The 26646-nt window shown below is 38.1% G+C and overlaps 1 protein-coding gene and 1 long non-coding RNA gene across 2 annotated transcripts in view; one reads left to right on the plus strand and one right to left on the minus strand.

Moving 5' to 3' along the window:
* Nucleotides 1-26646, minus strand: part of LOC311289282 (uncharacterized protein) — a 333082-nt gene that overhangs the window by 5885 nt on the left and 300551 nt on the right. Inside the window, exon 2 of the mRNA XM_084407122.1 lies at nt 1096-1241. Within this exon, the coding sequence (XP_084263248.1) occupies nt 1096-1180 (85 nt within the window). The 5' untranslated portion in view covers nt 1181-1241. The remainder of the gene's footprint in view (nt 1-1095; nt 1242-26646) is intronic.
* LOC311289506 lies at nt 10515-24909 on the plus strand. Its single transcript, XR_014627131.1, has 2 exons — nt 10515-10572; nt 23629-24909. It is a non-coding gene; the product is annotated as an uncharacterized lncRNA (long non-coding RNA).

Raw genomic sequence — 26646 nt, forward strand, 5'->3', positions numbered from 1 at the left:
ACACCTCCCAACAGAGAGCAGACTGGGAAACCGTACAGGACAAAAATATTTATTACCAGCCATTATTAGCATAATTTTCAACAAAACATATTTGTGATTATGAGAATAGTGTTGTTTAGCTGTAAGTTTCAAACAGCGGTCGCTCGCAGCATCATATACGAGCTAGTCTCTGTAAAATTCCAGCTGTTACTAAAGATCATGGAGAGTTTGTTCCTCACATGAATGTTGTGGCTCTTACTGTGAAGTGTGTTTAGGAGAAACACTCGTCCTAGATTCACTTTATGTGAGCACTTCTGAGGATGAGAAGTAAAAAAACTACTATTCAGTAAATATTTACTGCTATTTATATTCAGTAGGGCGGGGTGGAACGGATTGCAGTTGATCCGTACGGTTCGGCAAGCATGTGATTCGCGAATTACTAACTGCTAAATTTAACCATCATAGAGTGAAAGTTTAGAATTTGGACATGTTATGTCTTGCCAACTTACACATTCAAATAATTGTAAACGTTGAAGAAGCGGCGAAAATCGGGACTTGCATGTACACACAGCTGCTCACACTCGCAGAGAGAGAGAGAGAGAGAGAGAGAGAGAGAGAGAGAGAGAGAGAGAGAGACGCGCAGCGCAAGAACACGGAATTGATTTCTCTTTCACGTTTTCACTTGAACATAAACACAAAAGTATGTCTAAATGTCCGTCTCTCGGCAAGTATTCTCCCGGTTATGTCATAAGTGAACAGTTGAGAAGGAAACCAGATGTTTGTCAGTTTTTTCGGTCCGTGCAGTCGGCCTTAAAGTGACAGCAGCCTAATATTCCTACTGTTGTCTGTGTCATTAATATTAATAAAACAACAAAATACAGCTTTAACAAATATGAAACTATATTTAATTTCTACAGTGAACAAATAGTGTTATTTTACATTTAGGCTTAATTATTAAATTCTGTACCTGAAATACGATAGACTTTGTAATTTAGTAGTCATTTCTGCTTGTAATTTGTGTATTTGTTCTTATTTATTACTGACTGTACACTTGTTTTTAATAATGTATGAACTTTATCACTTAGGCTGAAAAGCAAATTTGAGAATGACACTGACCTGTTTGTTCCTCAGTTTCTTCTTGTTTCACACTGAATGTTTCTTCAATCTTGAAGTCTTCACTCTCCTCTTTAATAAACGCCATCTTTATAATAGTGTCACATGGATCTCATTCGCTTCACCAGGAGTTTTTCTGTGTGTTTGTCCTGTTTAAGATGAGAATAATTAACAGAAAGAAAAACAAATCTCTGTGTGCGTCTCAATCAGATCTAGTTCAGTAGTTCAGTTCACTGGTAAGAGAGTCAGTCAGAGAGAGAGTTAATGTACTTTAATAACACAACTTATACAAACACTTTATATTTAGTTATGATTTATTTTTGGTATTAAATTTGTATAATATTAATTAAATACATTTAAAGATAACATTTAACAGATCACACTTTCATGAAAATATTAGCAGTGGGTTTGTAAAAGAATTACACACGTTTGTGTTTGTTCTCGTTGCATTGACACAGTTTGACCACCAGGTGACGTCAGATTGAGGTGATTCGAGTGATTCGAATCAGTGAATAATTTTACGAATCATTTGGTCCAATTTAGTTTAAAGGGGTGGTTGATTGCTATTTCACTTTTTTCATTTTAAATACTGTGTAATGTTGCTGTTGGTGCATGAACAGTATCTGCAAAGTTGCTGCGCTGAAAGTTCAACGTAAGCGGAGATATTGTCTTTTAAAAATCAGGAAGTTTAATGCCTACAAAAACGACTCGAATGGGACTACAACGAGATACTTCCCGGGTTTTATACGTAACTAACCCATACATTTACATCAACCCTCCCTCCGGAACATGTTCTGCTGTCGAAGAGGAGGAGTTATAGGCCTAGTGGAGAGCTGTAGCCGTCAAAGTGTTATTTTCACCCAGCTGTCAGGTCTTCTGTGTTCAGGCTTCCTACAGACGCTGTAGTTCGTCAACAATGGTTAAAATTTAAGTTTGATTATGTTCCTGACAATTACAATCGTAGTTTAGCTCTCTGTGCTGCGCATTTTACGGAAGACAGCTTCCAGAATCTACACGAGTTCAATGTCGGATTCAACAAGAAACTATTACTCCAACATGAAGCAGTTACAGCTTTAAAACCAGAGGCCACAACCTGCAAGTAAGATTTAATCATTTTAAATGTATTTGCCTGTATAATTTAAGACGTAATGTTTTAGTTTTATCAAGGATGTAAAAAAATGCCAGCGCTGGCTTTAGTATATGACAGATGCGTATAAACATTTTGGACCCGAATTTGTAATATGTACACATTTTGTAAACGTATTTTCCATGTATAGCTACTTTATGACGTAATTTTTTGATTTGATCAAGAACGCAAACCAATGCCAAAGCTGTTTGGTTATAGTAGCTAGTTAGTTCGATGTTATTTTGTGTGTATAAGAAACGTGTACAAACTTCAAAAAATTATCGCAACAGCGAACTTCAGCTGCTGTTATCATGTAAGAAAACGACAAACTGAGTAAACTACCGGTAAGTTTTGTGAATAGTTAAACGGTTGTTCATTCTATCAATAAAACAATATCTTTAAAAAACGGTATTACTCAGTCCTGTATTCAGTTATATTAAATGTTTAATCAGGGGGAAAGCGTATCTCAAAAGCTAACAAACAGCAGTAGCATTTTCAAGTAACAGCGTATGGAAATTCTTTGAGAAAATAATAATAATTAAAAAAAAATTACCATTCAGAAACGTTTAGTAAGAGCCGTGTTTGCGGAGGTTCTGCTTGACTCTCTTCATCACTGCTCTCTGGGTCTGATTCTGGCTCAAACTGATGAGGCAATATTGACACCATTACATTTGACCGGGCCAGGAGCACATGTAACTGTCGCCCGTAAAGGTAATGGGCGTGAAGATTCCGGACGCAGTTTAGCCAATTACAACACACCGGCCGAACTAACCAATCTGAGCCCATTGCCTGTTTCTGAGGGAGTGGTTTCATAGACTCAGGAAGTCAACCGGTCGTTCAAATGACAGAGGAGGAAGCGGCTTACAATAAAGGTGAAATTTATGAAAAATAAGGCGTTTTTTAACAAACGAAACACGAAGACATGTTATATTGCAGCCCATAAACACAATCAAGCAAAGAAAAAAGGCAGTAAACCACCCCTTTAAATAGTATAACAAAACTATCTAATTTTAGTATAAGTAAAAGTAGCTTAAACTTAAAAACACAGTCGCCGTGGTACTGACAAATATATGTTGTTTGTTTCAGAGTTGTTGTGAATTAACAAGGCAGACAATAAAAAATCATGTGTAGCGTTAGCCACGTCAGTCAAGTTCACATTAGGTGACTCTCAGCCTATAGCAGTGCTTCTCAAACTGGGGGACAAAACTGAGCATGTATTTCTAGTAGGTCAAAAGGAAAAATTGAGCAACACAAAATAAGTGTCATTTGAAAGCTTAATGAATGTAGCAAATTTGATTAACTCCTAAGTAGTGCTGATAAATAGAAAAAAAATGGTTTCATAATTTATGAAATACTTTTTTGTACTACTGTATGTACTGTGATATGTCAAATACATCATACAGCTCAGATAGTCGTGTGTCATGTGTCATTTGAAAGGTCTCACAGAGTCGAATACAACAAGCATAATTGTTTTGGGCTTTGTACTAAACTTGAGCGAGTTTTTGTCAGAGGTGTAAAGTCCAGGGGTCAGAAAGCAAAAGTCCTGCCAAATGTTTATTCCACCCATGAACTCATCCAGCTGATTTCACTAATTAGTTCTGTCTCCTGGCTGAAAAACTGTGCTAATTAGCAAATTCAACAAAATTCTGAGGACGACTTTTACTTTCTGAACTTGGACTTTACACATCTGGTTTTTGTTCATGAAGCCCCACAAGACCCATATGTAAATAATATACGGATGTGGAATTTGTGTCACATTTTCGCTCGTACACGTAACGTACATCTTAAACACAGTATTGGGTCATTCCGTGTCAAATCAACTACATTTCGTAAACTTCCCCGCCACAAATATTTTATTTTGTTAATATTTTCCCTAAAAAAAGACAAATATAAATAGTGATGAAAGCCAAAATATTAAATGTCATGGATGTATATTAACTGAGTAATCCATTATTTTGTTTAAGGTGGTCAAAATTACAATTTGGAGCCAACTTACAGGGGGATAAAAATGACTTTAGAAAGATGGCAGCATCATTATTTTATTTTTGCGCAGAGATTGGTAGGCCTATTAGTAAAAACGGTTGAGTTTAGCAATATTTGTTGCATTATGTGCCAACCGTGACAATTCAAAAATGGGGAAAAAGTACTTCTTGTGTTTTTTTTTTTTGCTGTGTTAAAGATCTCTTTATGTCCTTTTAGATTCTGTTTTTTTAATAAACATTTCTACTGGTATCTTCGTTTTAAAGACCCTCTATGTTTCAACCTCGTAGATATAAAGACCTCAATGCTGCTACATGAATATATTGTTAAATTGTGCACATTTTCAGTGATCAAAAACCAAATGTGAGTCACTTTGCATACAGCCGATACTTTTTTTAAAAAAGAGGAATGTCTGAATAACAAATAATGTTGAAACTAGAAGTGTATCTTGTTACTTTTTATGAAAATGATTGCATAGAACATTCCTGTCTGGGAGCCATAAATATTATTTTCCTATGTTTGCACGTGCCTGTAACTCAATAAGTATTAAAAATATTCCAATATAATTTTAAATTCTGGTTATTAGCAAACTATTATTTTTGTATGTAAATTGTTAGGGCCTTATAAGGTTAATTCCCAGAGATCTCAATGTTGCTCTATTTGCAAATTGTTGAACTTAACCCATTTTCAGTGGTCAAAAAACAAATGTGAGTGACTGCATACAGCTGATATTTAAGCTGTGTCTGAAATCGCTCCCTATCCACTATATAGTGCACTATTTAGGGTGTCGGCCATTTTGTAGTGGTGTCCGAATTCTGAGTGAACGACATCATTCCCTACATTCGTTCACTACTTTTACCCACAATCCTCTCTGAATTCGAGTGTACATCCGATGTACACTTGCTGAGACACTATTTCCCACAATCCAACGCGATAAGGCGATAGAGCGCGAATGAAAAATAAAGATGGCGGACGCAGGCAACGGAGGCGGCAACTTTTATAAATGTAAGTGTAACTTTCTATTAATTTTAAAAAAAAACTTTGTAATGATATTTTGAAGCGAAATGATACAGGTTTATTTGTTGGTACTGTAATTACTTTTTAGACACTTTTAGTGCTGTAACTCTTAAATTTGCAGTTGTACATAACATAAATTGATCGATTGTTTTCATATCTGTTAGTGAACTGCATAACGTTACACTATTCACCTAACGTTACGTCTTAGAAAATAATGTACTGACGAATTTTAATTTGCTTAGGGACAGATGAGGACATACGAGTGCTAATTGTTAACAGAACAGCCCATGGCCATCTCTTTTCTGGGCGGAGAAACGCTGCTCAGCATGGATGGGAGTGAGTTTCAGAATCAAACAGTTTAATTATAATAATACGGTTTAATTGATGTGTATTTATTAATGTGTAAATCATTATGTTATATGTTACAGAGCAGTCCTTAAGGAGATAGGCCTGCTGGATGTGGTATCCCCTGCCAGAGCGGCTAAAAAGTGGGAAAATTTAAAAAAAAAATACAAGGTAAGATAATATTTACAGATTTACTTGATATATATATATCGATATATTTATCTCATGGCCACGACTTCATATTTTGAGAGAATGACATCTATTTCTCGTGGCCACGACTTTAGGGAACCACACTGGTCTGTAACCATAGCCTACAGCAGTCGAAGATGGAGATGACTGATGAAACAACATTTTACTTTGAATTAGGAATGTCATATAAAGATATAGTAGCATATAGGTATAGTATCAGAAACTAATGGTCATAACCTGCAAAATAGACATGAGTCATGACATTTTGTCCATGGTAAATTACGTGATTTCATTCATGGTTACTATATTTGACAGATATCTTATCCAAGGCAAGGCAAGTTTAAAATCAAGTAGTCTAATATTTAGGCAGAAAGAACAGTTCACTCAATAAGTGGAGGCTTTAAGTCACTTTTGGGCAAGTGTAAAACTATGTTTACTGGTCTAATTTGCCATTTAAAGGCATTTCAAGAGATAAAATATAATCTGTCAAATATAATAACCATGAGTGAAATCACTACATTTACCACGAACAAAATGTCATGATTTATGTCTATTTACAGGTTATGGCCATTTGTTCCTGATAAAAGGAGCTAACGTAGATGTTTAGAAACTGGGGCGATACAGCTTTAACACGCTGTGTGCGCTCCCTTTGTGCGCTGGCTTTCTGCTCATATATCTTTATTTGACATTCCTAACTCAAAGTAAAATGCTGTTTCATCAGTCATCTCCATCTCCGACTGCTGTAGGCCTACAGTAGGCTAGGACCATGTGGTTCCCTAAACATAACTCGTGGCCACAAGAAATAGATGTGGTTCTCTGAAAATATGAAGTCGTGGCCACGAGATAAATATATCGTTCCCTCTACATATGATAAAAATGTGTGTGACTGAAGCAGATGGATTCGTTTTTGCCTATAATTATAATAAAACACTGTTGGGTTGTACATCATTTGCTTATAAAACTATTTTTAGGAGCTAAGAAAGCCACCTACTGGGATTGGGACTGAATCAGGAGAGTCTACTGCAGGAACATGGAAGTGGTTTGACCTCATGGATGAGGCATTAGGTGGGAGGCCATCCATCCAGCCCCCTATCCTAATTGCCTCATCAGAGGAAGACTCCATTGTTCCTGCAGTGAGTTCTCTTGGTTCAGTCCCTAAGGACCCGGAACAACAGGACAGGAGAGAGAGTGGCGAGGCAGGGCCAGCAAAGAGGCAGAGAAAAGATCCAGTACTGGATTTTTTAGAGAGGGAAGCAGAAAGAACAGAAGAGAGAATGAGAAAAGAGGACATCAGAGAGGAGAGACTTCTCTCAATTCTGGAGAAACTTGTTGAAAAAATGTAAAATCTGAACATTGAGTATAAAAATGTAATCTCTTTTTCTAAATAAATAATTTTGAGTTTTACTGTTTTTTTTGTTTGTTTTGAAAAAACTGATTCTTTAATTCTTATAATAATATAAACTGTTATAGCAAATTAACAATAGCATGTACATCTAAACACATTAAGATATGATTATATTATTTTATAATACTTATAACAAGGAACTTATAACATGTTTTAAATTAGCTTAGATTTGAATTAAAATGGGAAAAAACAACAGATACATAAACTAACCTAAAATACTTACACTCGTTTTGTTTTTAATTTAATTACATACTAACTATATAGTAGTTGAACATAACTATAATATATACATGGTTATAACATATGTTATAAATAATCATGATGTCTTAGGGCTGGAGGAAGATCATCATCATCATCATCTGGAGCAGAAACGGCTGCAGCCAAGCGGTCTCTGGTGTGTTCTCCACTCTGTGGCTCTCTCACTTGCAGGTCATCAGGATCATCACCATTCAGCTGTCCTTCTTCCTCTGGCTCCATGATGTCACCATTCGTGATGCAGATGTTGTGCAGTACAGTACAACAAGTGATGACCTCTGGAGCAAATTCTGGCTTGACTTCAAGGGCCTTAAAGAAAAGTGACCGCCACCGGGTTTTCAAAATGCCAAATGATCTCTCAACGATGGATCGAGCTTTCGCATGGTGTAAGTTGAAGCGACGCTGAGTTGGATTCTGTAGTGGCTCTCTATATGGAGTGATGAGAGAGATTGGCTGGCTAAGACAGGGGTAACCCCCATCTCCTAAAATGTGGTATCCCTCTGGTGGGTACAGTGCCTTCAAATAGACTGTGCTGTTTCTGAGCACTCGGGAGTCATGGACTGATCCGGGATACCCCACAAAAACGTCCAGGTATTTACCTTGGTGGTCACAGAGTGCTTGTAACTGTATAGAGTAGAACAATTTTCTGTTTAAGTAACACATAGAATCAGCAGATGGAGGCTTGATTCTAATGTGACAGCCATCAATGCTACCAGCAACTGAACTAAAGACAGGACTGCCAGCCAGGTTTGCGAAGCCTGTGCTGATTTCCTCTAGCTCTTCTAATGATGGGAAGTGGATTACTTTGCATTTGATTCTGAGGAGCAGTTTTGAGACTTTGTGGACAATCATGTGAACTGTTGAACGGGGCATATCAAATGCTCTGCAAACAAGCCGATAAGAAGTTGCACTTGCAAGCCAGAATATGAAGACCAGAATTTCTATATCCTGAGCCCAACCATGATCACGATCCTCACGGAGTGTATAAATGAGGTAGGTCAGTGTTTGCTGGTTAAGTCGAAAGTCTGGCCTCAGGTCACTTCTCCCATCCAGGTACAACCTGAGGACAGGCACTGATTGGTTCAGCAGGGAGTATGGAGCTCGAGTGCCAGACTGAAAGAGTAAATGTACTAAAATGGTCAATAATGATCTTTATGTCAATGTAATAGGATGCGTTTAATAAAAAAGTTAACATTAAAAAGTGTTATATAAAATTAAAGATGTTGATATGATGTGATATGATCATATAAGAATAAGCATATGTTTATTTAATTAAAGGAGCATTTCACCCATGGGAACATTGATCTTCATTGAAAGTGGGTCATATATGTAGTCGAAATGTAAAATAAATTTTGAATTTGGTGCCTTCTTGACCGAGGAAAGAAAGAAAGTAACTTCAGGACGCATTTGTATGAAAGACAACAACTCCCACAATGCACCACATTGCACAGCTGCGCAAGCCACTCCCACTAATCCAGAACAGCATATATGAATTACTCATCCGTCCATAAGGCTAGCTACCTACAACCGGAGCTTGAAATTCATTTCACACAAAATGTCTAACGTTAGTTATTTGGCGAACTCATTAATGAATTACTCCTCATTTGTATTTCTTTCGAAATGGTGAATTATTGCATGGTAACGTTACCGGGATGTTCAGTCAGATGCGGTGCGACCGTGCGAAACTAGGATGGTTCACAACACAAACGTCCGTGTCCTCGTCTGATTCAGAGATTTCGTCTAGGAGAAATTATTTGCCGCAGACGGACTCTATCTCTGTGTTCGTAGCGGTTCGTAGTTGCATAGTGAGATCACCGGCGCCACCAGTCCGCCCTAACTCGAGCCAGTCCGGGCTCCTCGTCCGCGGCAGGCAGGTCTTCCGCCTCGGCTGCTCTTCGCTATAATGTGGCTTGTAAAGGTAGCCACAAACACCCGATTCGAGCAGCAGACTTCCGAAATCCTCTTCTTCTACATCATATTGAGTAACGTTACCCTCCGCTATTGTCATATCTTCACAGCTGGCTCCACAGTGCCTGTTAGCTTAGCTTCCAAACAAGATGGAGGATATTGCTTTCAGTTTCAGAAAGTGAAGTCCCACCCACTGATCTGTAATAGGTCTGTAGCGTGAGCGGGTCCCGCCCCCTGGAATAATGAGGAGCTAGTGTTTGTAGTCTCTACACTTTTCAATGAAATGTGACTTCCTGCTTATTATGACGCAAAATGATGATTTTTACGTCATAATAAGCAGGAAGTAAAACACTTAAATCCTTATTTCTCCCATCTCAGGGAAAAATGAACGAAAAATCCACGTTTATTATAATATATGACTGGGTTTCTAACAATACAAAGCTTAATGCAAATGGGTGAAGTGTCCCTTTAAGATGTTATATATTGAAAAATAGCTACATCCAGCTGTAAATTAAACACAACAATGTGTTCTGCCAATTATCATAAGTAACACTGGAAACTAAATAAAAATAAAAAATGGATAAATGTTTGTTTCTTAGAGGAGAAGGAAGAATAACCTCATCTTCAGTTACTTAGTTAATTGCTGAATGTGTCCTGTATAATACATAATAACATCTTCTTACCAATAGGTGGCATCTTCGAGCTAACAAAGCACGCCTTTGAGCTGAAAGTAATGTTTAAATAACAAAAAAATTTGACAGTTTTATTTATTTATTTATTTATTTATATACCGTTATATCTAGCTATATTTGAATAAACAAATGTGTTGTGTAGTGTTTTGTTCTCTTTTATTTTCACATATAAATGTAAAAAGTAAATAAATATGACAAGCAAATGTTTTTATTATCTTTTTTTTATTATCAAATAACGCAATAAACGTGAAAAATACATACATACAATTCATACAGCCAAAAAAGAAAATATTAAAGATGGGTAGGCAATGTTTATGACGAAATTGTACGAGCTCTCTGGCGCGTGATAATTATGTCAGCGTCCGAATTCGCTCACTCATTTTCGTTCACTCTTTGCTGATGTAGTGCACTCAACTGCCATTCACTATGTAGGGATTAGTGAATGAGTGAACGGTTTCAGACACAGCTTTAGTGTATCAGGAGGACTTTTATTTTGGTCTGGTTCAGTGACGTCATAAGGCTGCGCCGCGCTCTCGCATCTGTTGTGATTCGGCTGAAGGAAGGTTTGTGTTTTAAGTGTTTACGGTGTTTATTTAAACCTGTAGAAGCCATTTAATCGACTTCAAACTTTTACAAGTGACGCAGAATGAGTTATGTGTTATTAAATGTAACATTGCATTGCATAACATTATAAACGCGCTGTAAGCAAAGTAACAGAATGAAAACACATGAGTAACATTAAAGGTGCGTCTCATTCCGCTCTCTGTTTTGTGAATCAGTTCATCATAAACAAGAAATCAGTCACTGGCAAGTAGTGATGGAGTAAAAGAGCTTTTGCAACAGCTAATTTAGTGATTCAAAGGCAAGCACTCTAAATTAAACTCAGTCAAAAAATCCTTTACAAAATGATTCAGTGAATCGAAGCACCAATGCAACAAACACAAACGAGTAAATTTCAGCTTTTACAAACTAATAGCAATTGGTTTCGTGAAAATGTAAAACATAATTGGCTAAATATTAAGTGTCTGTATAGTTTGTGTTCTTTTATTAATTTGTAGTGCTAGATTTGAGTGTTTTTAGTCTAATCAGATCATTTAAGTCCATTAACTCTCTCTCTGACTGACTCTCTTACCAGTGAACTGAACTACTGAACTAGATCTGATTGAGACACACTCAGAGAATTAGTTTTGAGTGTTTTTAGTCTAATCAGGTCAAGTGTAATATAGTGCTTTTAACAATATAGATTTTTTCAAAGCAGCTTTACAGTGATAAAAGGAAATTAAAGTAACCGAAATTGTTTTGGCTTTACAGCAGCTCTAGAATAAAGTTGAAATAGGTTCCAAGGTGCAAGCAGGGCTCCAGACTAACTTTTCCACTGGTTGCACTGGTGCTACTTTCTCAGTTGGTCGCATCAGCACATGATTTTGGTCGCAATGTTTTTTTTTGCTTCAACATAGGATAAATCAATGCATGCTGATGAATAGTTGTCTCAATCTTTTAATTTTTATATGACTTAATTTCTAAATTTCCAGAATTCCTAATGAACTAAAGCACGGTTAGTTACTTCCTGGTTTTCGAAAAGCCAGGTCGGGCATTTCCTGTGAACATTCTGTACTCACTGTATATCCACACAAAACCGTCAATGGTTGACTTTTTAATGTTGTATATTTCAATTCCGTTATCATATAATTTGCCAATAAAGCAGTTTTATTGATTGCAATAAAGACTAGAAGCTAATGTGAACGTCGAAAAAGCAAGGCAATGTCTATAATTGGACACGCATCATTTTCCAGCACTTCAAATGTTATTTTTAATGTTATGACCAAAAACATTATTTGTTCATCCTTCTGAGATTATTCCCATTTTTAAAACCGATCATTTCAAGGTTTAGTAAATCCAACATTTTATAGAAAACACTTTTATTTTATTTAAAAAAATAAATAATTACCTCTATATCCCGTAGATGGTGGCAGATGAGCATTAATTGGCTCATATTAGCCATTTCCTGTAATATTTATTTCCCTCAGTTTTGCACATCAGATAAAATCACTAGGTTTAAAAATAAAATTTGTCAAGGTGAAGTATCAAGTATTCACAAAAGTCTCATGAAAAACAATAACTGTCAGTCAGTCAGTGCAGCGCTAGCGCACTTGTGAAAACTGTTTTGTTCAATAAATCTAATGCAGAAATTTAGTGTACTTTAGTGTGTTGATGCTTTGTTTTCAAACGAAAGTGTGAATGAGGATCGAATTTAGCTGAAGAACACGTCTTTTTTATGTCGTCTTACATTTGAATAACTAAATGAATGCTATGCTCATGACTATTTAAGCGACAATATTCTGATTATAAACTAAGTATTGCAATATTTATGCTGTGAAAGCTACCTCAGCACATTGAAGATACCGACACACCAGCAAGTTTGGATATGGCAAACTGCGGTCAACCTCAGGATTAACAGAGAGACTAATATTAGCGTAGACGCCATTCTTCTTATAATGTAGTGACTTTGAGTACATCAGGATTTATGGGAAGTGTTCCCAGTTCCGGCTGACCAAATCTATTCAGCCTAACATTGAATTATAGAAGTCTATAATGTGTTATGTGTATGCTAGGTCAAAGAAAACACATTTTTTAGTCTAGATTTAAACTAGAGTGTGTCTGCTTCCCGGACAATGTTAGGAAGACTCTTCCAAAGTTCAGGTGCTAAAAAGGAAAAGGATCAACCACCAGCAGTCGATTTTGATTTTCTAGGTATTATTAACTGGTCGGAATTTTTAGATCACAATAGACGTGAAGGACTATAATGCGTTAAGAGCTCGCTCAAGTACTGCGGAGCTAAACCATTTAGTGCTTTGTAAGTAATCAGTAATATTTAAAAATTGTATACAATGTTTAATAGGCAGCCAGTGCAGTGTTGACAGAACTGGGCTAATATGGTCATACTTACTGGTTCTAGTAAGAACTCGAGCTGCTGCGTTTTGGACCAGCTGTAGTTTGTTTATTAAGCGTGCAGGGCAACCACCCAGTAGAGCATTACAATAATCTAGCCTTGAGGTCATGAACTAAACGTTCCACATTTGTCATTGAAAACATATGTTGTAATAAAGATATATTTTTAAGATGGAAAAATGCGGTTTTACAGATACTAGAAACGTGACTTTCAAATGAAAGATTGGTATCAAAGAGCACACCCAGGTTCCTAACCGACGACGAGGACTTGACAGAGCAGCCATCAAGTGTTAGACAGTATTCTAGATTATTACGTGAGGAAGTTTTTTGTCCAATAATTCAAATCTCTGTTTTTTCAGAATTAAGTAGTAGGAAATTACGAGTCATCCAATTTTTTATATCAGCTATGCATTCTATTAATTTCGTGAAACATAACAGTGAAAGCTAATTCCGTGCTTCCTAATGATATCTCCTAATGGCAGCATGTACAGAGTGAACAGCAGCGGTCCTAGTACTGAGCCTTGTGGTACGCCATACTGAACTTGTGATCGATAAGACATCTCTTCATTTACTGCTACAAACTGATAACGGTCAGATAAGTATGATTTAAACCATGCTAATGCAATTCCACTAATGCCAACATAATTTGAGTCTATTTAAAATAATGCTGTGGTCAATAGTGTCAAATGCAGCACTAAGATCGAGTAACACTAATAGCGAGATACAACCACGATCGGATGATAAGAGCAAATCATTTGTGACTCTAATGAGAGCTGTCTCGGTACTATGGTACGGTCTAAATCCTGACTGAAAATCCTCCATATCATTTCTTTCTAAAAAGGAACGTAGTTGTGAGGATATTAAATGGACAGAAATTAATATTTTTTGAAGAGTTTCTTAAAGCGCTTTTATTTGACATTGACCGGGTCACCTCATGTGGTCAGACATGTCGAGATCACATGGCCAGACAAATACTAGCACTGCCTTTAACCTGAGAAGATCCTGCTTCCATTTGTTATAATGTTAAGCATTAATCTAGGAAAAACAATACAGAAGTAAATTATTTTGTGTAACATTAAACCCAAAATCTACTTCCAATGAAAATCATAAATTTTTATTACTTAAATTTACAACAGTAAACAAAATCTTAGATGCTACAGTAACTACAGTTCAGGTGGCCAAAAAATGACTTCACTTAAAAGACAAAATATTATCATAACACATTTACATACCTGATCATAAACATGTATTGAATATTCAAGAATATTTTACAAACAACAAAACGCATTAAAGAGCATTAGAATTAGACAAATCTTAAAATATAAATTATGACTAAAATCTATTTCGGGGCGATGAAGTTAGAGGTTTGGGGGAAACCTATATTAAACAATAATGTTTGCAATTTTTCATGCACTTATGATGCAATCATCCATAATTAAATCAAATTGAAGTTGTTTAAATAATGGAATATTTCCAGCCCATAGATGATTATTCAAAAATAACTGGTTTGATCTTCGTAAACGAGTCATCTCCTCCGTGTTTGAGTGCCATGATTGGATAGCATATTACTGTAGATAATAATGGGTGATAATGTAATGCAAAAATAACCAAAATAACACCAAAAACTAAATTTTTGATTTACTTGAGCTGCTCGTTAATCTCATGAGTGGCATACATGTTAGTGTATCATGTAAGTCTAAATAAACAGTTTTAAATATTGATGTTTATGTTTAAGTTCAGCTAAATTAGTTTAATTTTCTTCTCAGAAACTGATATCCGTCCATATACAATAATGCAGACAGAAATTTATTTACGCTATTAATCGGAGCAAGATGTGATGACAAACGGACTGTCATAAAGGCCTGTAACGGGAGCTTTGGCAAGAGTCCAGAACTCAGTCACTGATACCCCTTTTCCACCAACAAGAACCGGGTGCTGGTTCAGAGCTAGAGCTATTGCCAGTTCGGAGTTGGTTCGACTGACGAGCTTACTAAGAACCCGTTTGCGTTTCCACCGGCCAGAGAGCCACAACAGAGCTATATCTTACGTCACTGCATACGTATCATGTTGCCCAGCTACGCTAGTGCGGCAGCGCCAAACACAAACACACCAGACTTGTTCGAGATGCATCGGCTTCTCGCAGAACGATCAGCACATGAAATCAAAGCACTGCGAAAGCGATCAAAAAGCACAAGGAGTCGTATGATCTCCAAACACTCCCGAATCTCTGATCGGTCCACGCTGCTCCGATGCATCTCGAACAAGGCATCAACAATGATAGACGTTGCGTTACTATGGATGCTCATGGATTTGCGAAAATAAATCGGCATCCAAACACGGCGAATCCAACGCATTCGTGCAGCTCGCCGTAACTTACATAGACGGATATTATAATCGAGCTGCTATTAGCTCGACTAGCTGCTATTTAAAAATGGCGGTCACAAGTTTCTCTTCAGTCTTGTTGGCCACGGTAACCCCGCCCCCAGCCTCTGACGCAAGCGGTTCTTTCTTGGCTCCGTTCTAGACCCTGCAATGATTTGGTGCTACTTAAGAACCAGTTTTACTGGTTCGGAGCTGGTGCTTTGGCGGTGGAAAAACAAAGAACCGATTTGAAACTAGGCTCTGGCTCCGAACCAGCACCAGCTCTGCCTTGGTGGAAAAGGGGTATGAGAAACTTTTGCGCTGTTTGATTGACAGCTCCAGCGATTGAAGGGAGCATTCTTTGATCGCTTTCTATACATAATTTAATCACAGTTTAAATAAGATTATTTTCATCTTACTAAGAGAAACAGTGTGAAGTTGACCGTTTAGTCACTGGTTTGATTTACTGACACAAACCGCAATAATAGTCCACCTGGAAACAAAGCCGTTGTGATGCCAAACCCCCTAACTGAAGAAGAAAGCCGTCGTATTTACAACTTACAATGAGCTTGTATCAGGATAAACCAAATGCTGGATTTTTAAAAGTATGAGAAGTATGTGAAGTTAACGGCATGCTTTAAAATGCGCCTGAGAGTTTGGCACTGTTATTGAAGAGCAGGCGATTTTACATCTCCTGAACGAAACGTTGCTTTACATATCAGTCAAACGGCCTCTGGTCAGTCCTTGGCCAATGAAATCTGTTGTGGAGTCCAGACCTTCTGCTGTCAGTCTGAAGCTCTGGCTACGCAAGGCTAAACTAGTGCAGGATTTAAAGGTGCTTTAAAGGGATACTCCACTTTTTTGGGAAATAGGCTCATTTTACAACTCCCCCAGAGTTAAACAATTGAGTTTTACCGTTTTCGAATCCATTCAAGCATAGCTTAGCATAGATCATTGAATCGGACAAGACCATTAGCATCACAGTAGTGAGCAGGAAGTAAAGCTGAGATCAAGGTCCCGCCCTCACTCCCACAGAAACGGTTAACATGAAATTAACTGTGTGAAATAAACAGTTATGGACATGTAGAAATTAAAGTTGAAGCTCCAATCTCCTCCTGAAAATCCCCAAAAAAGTCAGTTGTGCCTCAGTGACTACTTCGTTTAGAGAAGCTGTCAATCACAGCTGCCAATCATGACGCCACATTCCCATTTTTGTAGCATCAAATAACTAACTAAGACCAAACTTGTTTAATAAAACAAACACTTAAACTTAAATCCACGTGATAAAAACTATCTAAAATGACAGAAAACATCTTTGAAAATGATTTATTTGAAGTGCAATTTGATTTAGTTTCCATCGCGTCCATTAGACTTCATGGGGAGGCGGCCTTTATGACCTATACTGGGACCAGCCACAGAGGAGTGATCGAAATGCTTTGGATTCACTTTTCAGCACTTGTGCGGCACGCTTGTAATCAAACAATTGAAATATTTCATACTGTTGTTAGTAATAATGCTTCATCAGTGATTTTGAAAAAGAAACCTTTAACTTTTTAAACGAGATTTTCCGACATTCCGTGTTTTCACTCATACTGTAGGGGGCGTTATTATGCATCTTCTGGCTGGCAACTGGCGGGAAAAGAGTTCATAGAAATATGATTGTTTAAAAATAATCCAATCACGGTCAATAATTGAACATATCTAGCCAGCAGCCATATCACCCTGTAGCCCAAGACTGGTTGCCCACTGAAGCTAAGCAGGGCTGAGCCTGGTTAGTACCTGGATGGGAGACCTCCTGGGAAAAACCAGGTTGCTGCTGGAAGAGGTGTTAGTGAGGCCAGCAGGGGGTGCTCACCCTGTGGTCTGTGTGGGTCCTAACGCCCCAGTATAGTGACGGGGACACTATACTGCCAAAAGAGCACCGTCCTTCGAATGAGACGTTAAACCGAGGTCCTGACTCTCTGTGGTCATTAAAAATCCCAGGATGTCCTTCGAAAAAGAGTAGGGGTGTAACCCCAGCATCCTGGCCAAATTTGCCCCTTGGCCTCTGTCCATCATGGCCTCCTAATCATCCCCATACACTGATTGGCTTCATCACTGTCTCCTCTCCACCAGTAAGCTGGTGTGTGGTGGGCGTTCTGGCGCAATATGGCTGCCGTCGCATCATCCAAGTGGATGCTGCACATTGGTGGTGGTTGAGGAGATTCCCCCATCTATGTAAAGCGCTTTGAGGTCTCAGAAAAAGCGCTATATAAATGTAACAAATTATTATTATTAATAATGTCAGTCATTGTCGTTTGAGCTGAAGCGTGGATGAACACTGGTAAACTAAAGCACTTTTAAATAACTCAAGCAAACACATCCTAAATGAGATTTAGATTTATAAAACAAAAACATATCTTGCATCGGATTTTCAAACTGTGGGTCACAGAGTGGAAAGAGGTGGGTCGCGCAGTCCCTATTGGCTGCAGCTAAATTTACATTTCATGAATGACACACACAAACAAGTTGCACGATGTACCAACGTTAAATAGAAATAGCTATATTCCTTAGTCTTGGGGTTGTGTTTTAGTATGATAAATATGATAGTATTGTGTTTCATGAAGGTTTTGTGGTAACAATTTCCAGCGTCTCAAACCGGTACCTAGAGTTTCACCATTTGCTCCAGGAGCTGCGCCTGGATGGCGGCCGCTATCAGCGGTACTTCCGCCTGTCCCGCGCCGACTTTGATGACCTGTTGTCCCGCATCGGAGCGAGGGTCACCCGTGCCCTTAACCACCTAATCTGTAAATTATTTTTGTTTTGATGATAAATGGAGCCAGCCTCCAAAAGTAATTAACCTGTCCTGTGATTTTTTTTTTTCTTCTTTTTCTCACACAACACTGTACAGACACGAACTATGTTCTAAAGTTCTATGTTCTAAAGTACGTTGGTTGTTTTTACATTAGAATAATAATGTTTCATATAATCTGGATTTAGATATGGAATAAATAGCATTCAATACAAAATGAATGTCTCATATATTGAAATCAAGTTTTTATGTGATAAAATATTTGCTTTGTTGTGCCACACCAGGCATTAGTCATATTACAAAAATAATGTTTTGCCAAACATATAAAATAAGTTGAGGCCAAACATATAAAATAACATTATAAACTGAAAAGCGGGACTGCCCCCGTTTATTCCATCACTTCACCATGTGACAGCAGGAAGCAGGCTCCTGATTGGTTAACGCAGCAAGCCGCGCCTGACGCTCAATTCGCCTAATTAGCGCATTGCGTCCACCGCGCATCTTTACATTGACTTAACATGGAAATCACTCGTGCCATACGCTCTATTCGCTTTTGGTGTGAACGCAGCATTAGGGATATAGCTTCCTAAACTGAACGGGTAAACCATAAGTAAACAGTTAAAAAAGAATAATCAAACATTCGCTCACTTTTAATGATGCCCAGATATCATTAAAGCCTTTTTCATTTATGGAGTCAGATGAAATAACGAGTCAGTACATATGAGAAAATGTATTTCATTTAATCTTGTTGTGTTGCGTAAAAGGAAAGACAAGTAACGCGCAAAAACCTTCACCCGTATTATTGGAGACCATCATTGGACCGATAGACGGGCTTACAGTTATTTTTATATCTTTGTTTTGATTTTCTCTTGTTTTGATGTACTGTGCTCTCTCGCTTGCATATGTGAGTGTTTTGATTTTAGGTTTGGTTGATTGGGGAGTTTTAACTCAGTGTGTCATGTGTGTGATAGGTTATTCCAAAGTTATAAGAAACATATTCTGCTTGCTTCCTGACAAAAGTAAAGTATTTGATTGAGATCAGTCTATAACCAGATCTCCCGGGCCAAATAGTGTTGTTGTTAATTATGGGTTTAACTGCCAACTGGGTACAGGATGGTTAAATTGGTTAACATGCTTTACATGTATAAATGTTTTGATGTCTGTTGCTTTGTGCCTTCTCTGTAACTCTTCTCTTTTCTTTAAACAACTTCTTCTAGCCTACTTGTTTAAAAGTAAGGAAATAGATTTGCTGTAAGTCGAAGCTTGTCTTAGCATACAAGGTTACGTCCATCTCATGCATAAATATTGACTTTGCAGCGAGTTAAAACAATTTTGATCACTAGTTAGCTCTGTTTGTAGATGCTGCCAAAATTTAGATGAATTACATCAAACTAACAATCATTTGTAAGGCCTTTATATTGCAGAAAGGTGGCATCACCCAAGTCTATGTGTATATAACACTGTACTGAGATTTCTTCGCAGAAACAGATGCTGCACTTTGGATTTCTCCAATCAAGCAGAATAATAAATACCGGTACAGCATGCCGCTGAGTTGAGCTTCCTTTGTCAAACAGACTTGCGCTTTAATGCTTAAATTAACGATACTAGTTAAAAATCTAAGACTTTTTCACTTTTAGTAGAGATACTTAATTCCAGCTATCGTTTTATCTGCATTTAAACAAGCCAGTAACCAGTGATCAAAATGCGTATCGCATGTTGCGTCCTATTTGGATCGGAATGATCAAATGCGCACTTTAGGATAAAAGTAGGGCCGAAGGGCCGCTAGGTCATGTTAGTTTACGCAGCTCAGGTGGTTTGCTTAATATCTGGCGTCAGGGTGACGCATGCCCTATTTAAAGTTAGTATGTCATGTGATAAGTCATTGTCATGGAAACGAATATGCAGCAGTGCCAATTTCAACCAGAAGGTGGCATATGTCTGTATATTCTAAAAAGCAGTGCATAGTCTGTTGGCATGTTGGCTTACACATGCATTCAAGATTTCTTTAAATCAGTAAAATTCTAATTTTACTAATGCAGCTTCCTGCTTCTTTTGAGCACACATTTTCATCTACTTAAAAGTTACGTTCTATGCAGACTATGAACTTTGTAGCAGCTCTTTGCATTATGGTCGTGCTGTGTGCCTTCTGATCTTTGCAGTTCAGAGTCAATGGGGTTTAACCGAAGCAGGTAATAGAACTATGGAAAAGATGTATTTAAGTATGAAAAGAACCATCAGTTTATTTTCAGAGCACCTCATTAAATTGATACTTTCATGGTCTGAAGTGGATACAATTCTTGAAGTGGTTGAAATTTGAGTTTGTTGATGGGTCAAAAGTCACTGTACAAGTTGCAGTCGTTTTCTTCTCTGCTGGGTGGAGAAGATTTGCTGAACCTGCATGGTGGTTTGACGAGCACATGGCTGTTGTGAGTCGAAGCCTGCGGCCCTGGCCTGCTGAGGGCACGCTGGACGGCACAGCATCCTGAAGCGCCCGAGAAGGCCCGGAATTGATCGTTGTCCATTCAGTGATGGTAAAGTTGCAGTTTTCTGGATTGGAGACACGGCCTTCTGTCTCCCTTTGGTAGTAAGCATGGCAGGCGGTGCTCCGGCCTGCTGGGCCAGTTTGTCTGAAACAATGATTATGTGGACTGAAAATGTGTATAACTGTAATGAAATCATGGGATCAGGTTTTAAATGTACACCTTACTTGTGAAAAAAGCATCAAAGCGAATAAAAAAAAAACCCTATTATTGATAAAAGACATACATACTCTTTAATTTTGCTGTGGTTCCAAAGGCATTTGAGGTTCATGGATGCGAAATTTTTTGTTTTGAATTGTCTTGCTGCTTTTTTTTGTCCGTTGCAATACAGTTGTACCACGTTTCAAGAACTCTTTATGTAAAAACAATATGAGAACAGCACGGTAAGTTAAATAAATAAATAATATTAAATAAAGTAAGATAAGGTAATGTATAATTTATTCATACCATAAACGGGAGTGGGTGTCTGCTCTTTGCAGACCACGCACTGGTGTTCTTTTCGGGTGGCCTGCAGCTCCTCCAAAAGTTTGAGTCTCCTTTTAATCAATTTTGTTTAGTTTTTTTGTTTTATTAACTCTTTTCCTAATATTTTGCACTGGCTGCAATATTTTGTGGTTTCTGCAACTGGGTTTAGCAAACCCTCATCCTGTGTACTCTCCTGGCCTTCACTATCTGAGTGAAGGTCCAGGTCAGAGTGCACAGGTATTTCTGGGTTGCTCTGACGCAATTTTGACAGTTCTTTAATAATTTCTGATCTTTTTGATCTTTTAAAGGTGCCAGCCCGTTCCTTTGCCTAAAAACAAGGAAAAAGCCATTGTTATTCACTGTGCATTTATTAGTTGTTCTCTATTAGTCAACGTGTATTAATCTCCAAAGATTTGGAAGCACCCTAGGCAGAGTTGAGACAATAATCAACATCAATCCTTAATTTCGTAAGACTGATACAACACAAACAAAAATATTTTTCTTAAATAAAATTAATTAGCGCTTTCAATCAATAAAAAAACATTTAAATGCTAAAATAATTAGACAATGAATTAAAATGTAATGAATTGCAATACGGGTTAAGCGTAACATTCTTCTGGGTTCTACAAAATGAGTATAACTACTTCCGGCCGTCAGCTACTGAGGTAAACACAGCGTAGTAAGGGCGACCTTTTATAGCCATTGTTTACAAGAGCTACCCAAACTATCAATTTCAGATGTACACCGTATTGCTAAACGGACGTCCAGTGCCCCGAGTACTCCGTTAGACAAAGGATTTAAGTTTTGAACCTCATTTATGCATAATTCTGAAGATATGTAAGTTAGTATATGTAGCTTTTGCTAATGGCACCCGATACAGCATTAGCTAACTATTAGTAGTTAGTTTAGACTTGTATGCTATCAGTAGTTTAGCCTTTTATTTTTGCTCGCAGACAACACCGGAATCGCCCCAGGTTTGAAACGGCGTCGGCTCCCTTCAATTATATCTTCAGGCATAAAATGCCGACTGCAGACAGTGGTGTGTCTCCTTATAACTAAATTATCACGCCTAATGTTTCGGACCCATATCACCCTGACTGGATCATCCTTTGGGAACTGGTGGAAACGTACCCCTGAGTTAATTTTCCCCGACACAGAGCAGATCGGCACACTGCTGTTCGGATGTTCCTGTTTCTGATATTTCAGCATTCGTGAAACCCCCCTGTAACAGTGTCACGCTGCACAGTGTTCCGAACGTTGTTTTAGCAATGTTTAAAGGTTTTTATTCAACACAGTGGCTAGACTAACAAATAAACAGACATCGCCTGAGCAAAATATTCTATTACAGTTTAGTAGTAATGATTTCATGGATTTCGTCACTGAGAAAATAGAAAGCATCAGAAACAAAATTGTAAATGTACAATCTTTGAAGCCGTCTTATGATTCAGCCTCAATTATCGCCCCTCAAGAACAACAACTCATAGCTTTACAACTATAGGACAGAAAGAGCTAAATAAATTTATCATTGCATCTAAACCAACAATATGTTTATTAAATCCAATACCCACTAAACTACTGAAAGAAGTGTTACCTGTAGTGGAAGAGCCTCTTCTCAATACTATTAACTTGTCTTTATCTTTAGGTCATGTTCCAAGAACGTTCAAGCTGGCAGTTATAAAACCTCTCATTAAGAAACCACAATTAGATCCAAATGAATTAGTAAATTACAGACCCATTTCAAATCTTCCATTTATGTCTAAAATACTAGAAAAAGTTGTGTCCGCTCAATTGTGCTCTTTCTTGTAAGAAAATTATATCTTTGAAAATTTCAGTCTGGATTCAGACCGCATCATAGCACAGAAACTGTGCTCGTTAAAATTACAAATGATTTACTTTTAGCTTCTGACCAAGGCCGTATCTCAATACTAGTTTTACTTGATCTTAGTGCTATGTTCGACAACACATCATAAAATAGTCTCAGATTGACTACAAAATTACACTGGGGGGGGGTCTGAAGTTTAAAATCATTGGTTACCCGTAAGCCAATCACATAACGTTTGGTTATGACGTGTGTTATGCACAGGCTCAGCCGCATCTAACTTCCACTGTAAACACATGTATGATGCGAAAACAAAACCATCAAGCGAAATACCGGCGTGAACATGGCTGTGAACGACTTTTGCAGATTATGTGAAGTAAATCTACGCATACATGGTACAATCAGCGCCTACGTCACGGCTCTCAGCCCGCCCTCTGTTCGTTGATTGGCCGGCTGTTTTGAGGCCGGAAGAAAATGGGGAGATAGGTCGCTATCTCAGACTTAGTACAGAAGCGAACTGAAATTGAGCGGAAGTACGAAGTCTGACGTAGTCAGGCTAGACTTCAGATGCCCCAACACCTGTGAAGAGACGACTCAACGCCTGCGAAATGTTATGCCTTAAATGAATACATTTTTAATTAACTGTATTTAGTTAAACTGGGGTTAACAATTTGTTTCTCTTTTTTGTTCTTAGACCTGATGGCACTGAAAGAGGAGACTGAAGTACTGAATGAAATGGAAGAGAAAGATCAATATAACAATCACCATGTTTTCATTACTGGAGAAAAAACGTATACTTGGTCACAGACGGAAAAGTCCTCACGAGAAATGGCAAAAAAAAATGGGACTAGAAGTCTTTTCAGCTACAATCCAACTTATAAGCCTTACATGTGCCCTCAGTGTGGAAATAGTTTCAAACAGAGAGGACACCTTGAAGACCACATAAGAATTCACACTGGAGAGAAACCTTTCACCTGCGAACAATGTGGAAAAAGTTTCACCCGAAAAGGAATCCTTAACAAGCACATGAGAACTCATACTGGAGAGAAGCCTTATACATACTCTCAGTGTGGAAAGACTATTGTTCAAGACTGTAACCTTAAAGTCCACAAGAGAGTTTACACTGGAGAGACCCCTTTCACCTGTCAACAGTGTGGGAAAAGTTTCAACCAAAAAGGAAACCTTAATTACCACATGAAAATTCACACTGGAGAGAAGCCTTTCACCTGCAAACAATGTGGAAAAAGTTTCAATCAAAAAGGAAACCTTCATAGGCACATGAGGATTCACACTGGAGAGAAGCCTTACAGATGCCATCAGTGTGGAAAGAGTTTTGATCAACATGTACACCTTAAAGTCCACATGAGACTTCACACTGGAGAGAAGCCTTACACCTGCCAGCAGTGTGGAAAAAGTTTCACCCGAAAAAGAAACCTTAATTACCACATGAAAATTCACATTCCCAACAGTGTGGAATAAGTTTCACTCTAAAAGTAAGCCTTAACAGGCACATGAACATTCACACTGGAGAGAAGTCGGTTATATGTGGTCAAGGTGAAAAGGGTTTCTTTATATCTGAGACTCTTGTACCACATGAGGATTCATGTATGAGAGAACATTTTTACAGTTTTACAGACAAGAATCACCTTAGGTATCATGTAATAACTCACACCAGAGAGAAGCCAAATGTCTCATCACTGTAGAAAGACTTGCAGAAATAACGCAAACACTGAGGTTTACATAAGCATCCCCGGCATACTCGAAAACATAATACGATATAATACATAAAATTATTTACCCTGATATAGATCAAGAAGTTGTTTTTGGTTCTTAGCTTAGGGGTTAAAGGGCCCCTATTATGTATTTTTGAAAATGACCTTTCATGTAGTGTGTAACATCTAAGTGAATGAAAACATCCTGCAAAGTTTTAAATCTGAAAGTGCACCGTATATAAAGTTATTGTCTTTCAAAAGTATGAGTCGACTCTGATTCAATTAAATGAATTGTTTTTCAAACGAGTCATAAGCCGTTTCGTTGTGACGTCAAGACGAAACATTAGAATATTGCCCGCCCACTTATTACATGCGCAGACAACAGGGAAAACTTGAACCTCAAACCAACAGCTGATTCCTGTGGATACTGGATAGCATCATCTCGAGAAGACGGCGCTGTGCTCTATAATGTGAAGGTAAAGCCAGTAGGGCTGGGACGGTTACCGCATTACCGCAATACCGCGGTCACGTGACGCCTACCGCGGGTCTGAGCTCTTCACCGTCATCACCGCAAAAAAAAAAAACACTGGCCTTCACATGTGTTCACGTTGTGTCTAATGACATGGATTCATTGATTCTAATGACATGGATTGTGTCTAATAACATTGTGTCTTACATGGATTCAAGGTTTTCTAAACAAAACTTATCATCAAAAGATGGAACAAATCCGACCTTTCGCAAGTTCGCAAGTTGTTTCATGACACATAATAACATTCCATTCGTAGGCTATTGACTATAACCCCTTATTTACACTCTGTGGCGTGTTGTGGCTGCGACGCGGCTACCGGAGCTGATCGCGCCCACTCTAGTCAATGCTTGTGTTTACAACAGCCACGACGCGGCGCGTTTCAGAAGCGTCTCTCAGCGCCGCTTCGATAAAGATAGGCGCCTAGTCTATTTTCGATGGACGCCGCGTCCAAGCCGCACCGTAAATAAATAAAAAAAGTAAAAGCAGGACCTCAGCTTTTAATTGCACGTGCTTTTTTAACAGAATTCTCTCACGTGAAGACCGCATTTGTCAACCCTCGCGGAGTCGCGGCAAGTGCACACTCACAGCACCAGAGAGTAGGCTAATCTTGACGGCACTTGCAAGAAAATGGATAAGTAGGCTACATAATCAAATTCACAAATATTACACCATTTAAACATTATTAAAAATACATAGGCTACTGAGTTACTAAAACAATATTTGTCAAAGAATACACTTGTATGTTCACAGTTTGAACGTTCTTGTTTCCATTTGTTTAATTTCAAGATCTGAGGTGAATTATCCATTGTTGCTTTTACAGCTACAAAGCTGGAGCACTAAATGATATTCAGTCACATTGCATGCTTTTAACATTAAATAAAGCACATAAACACTACCTGAGATTATCATTGACACACTTTGTTTGTTGTTCCAGCCGCAACGTCGCAGAAAAAAAAAACTGGGAGAGGGGGGTTGAGGTTTAAAACGGTTTACCGCAATACCGCGGGAATTTCTTGCTTTTCAACCGCGGTAAGAAAAAATCCATACCGTCCCAGCCCTAAAAGCCCGTTTTTTTTTTTTCACTGTCCAAGGACTAGCATGTGAAGAATCTTTAGATTAGATTAGATGCCTTTATTCATCCCCACAGGGGAAATTCAGATGTCCAGCAGCATATAGTGTGTGTTGTCTACCAACAAGCATTCTCACTGCAATACACTCATAAAAACACAGATAATAACAGTTAATAAAAAAAAAAAGAGTCACAAAACAAGCTACTATCATTAGTAGTAAATAATTACTGCACTTAGTTCAAACAGGTCCATTATGTAATCTTATGGCGGCCGGAACAAATGACCTCCTGAACCTCTCAGTCCTGCAGCTCATGGAGAGGAATCGGTCACTGTGGCTGCTTTGCTGGCCAACCACAGTGTCATGCAGTGGGTGGCTCCTGTTGCTGTGGATGGATTTCATC

This window comes from Rutilus rutilus (assembly GCF_951802725.1).
Source record: "Rutilus rutilus genome assembly, chromosome: 4".
NCBI classification, from domain to species: domain Eukaryota; kingdom Metazoa; phylum Chordata; class Actinopteri; order Cypriniformes; family Leuciscidae; genus Rutilus; species Rutilus rutilus.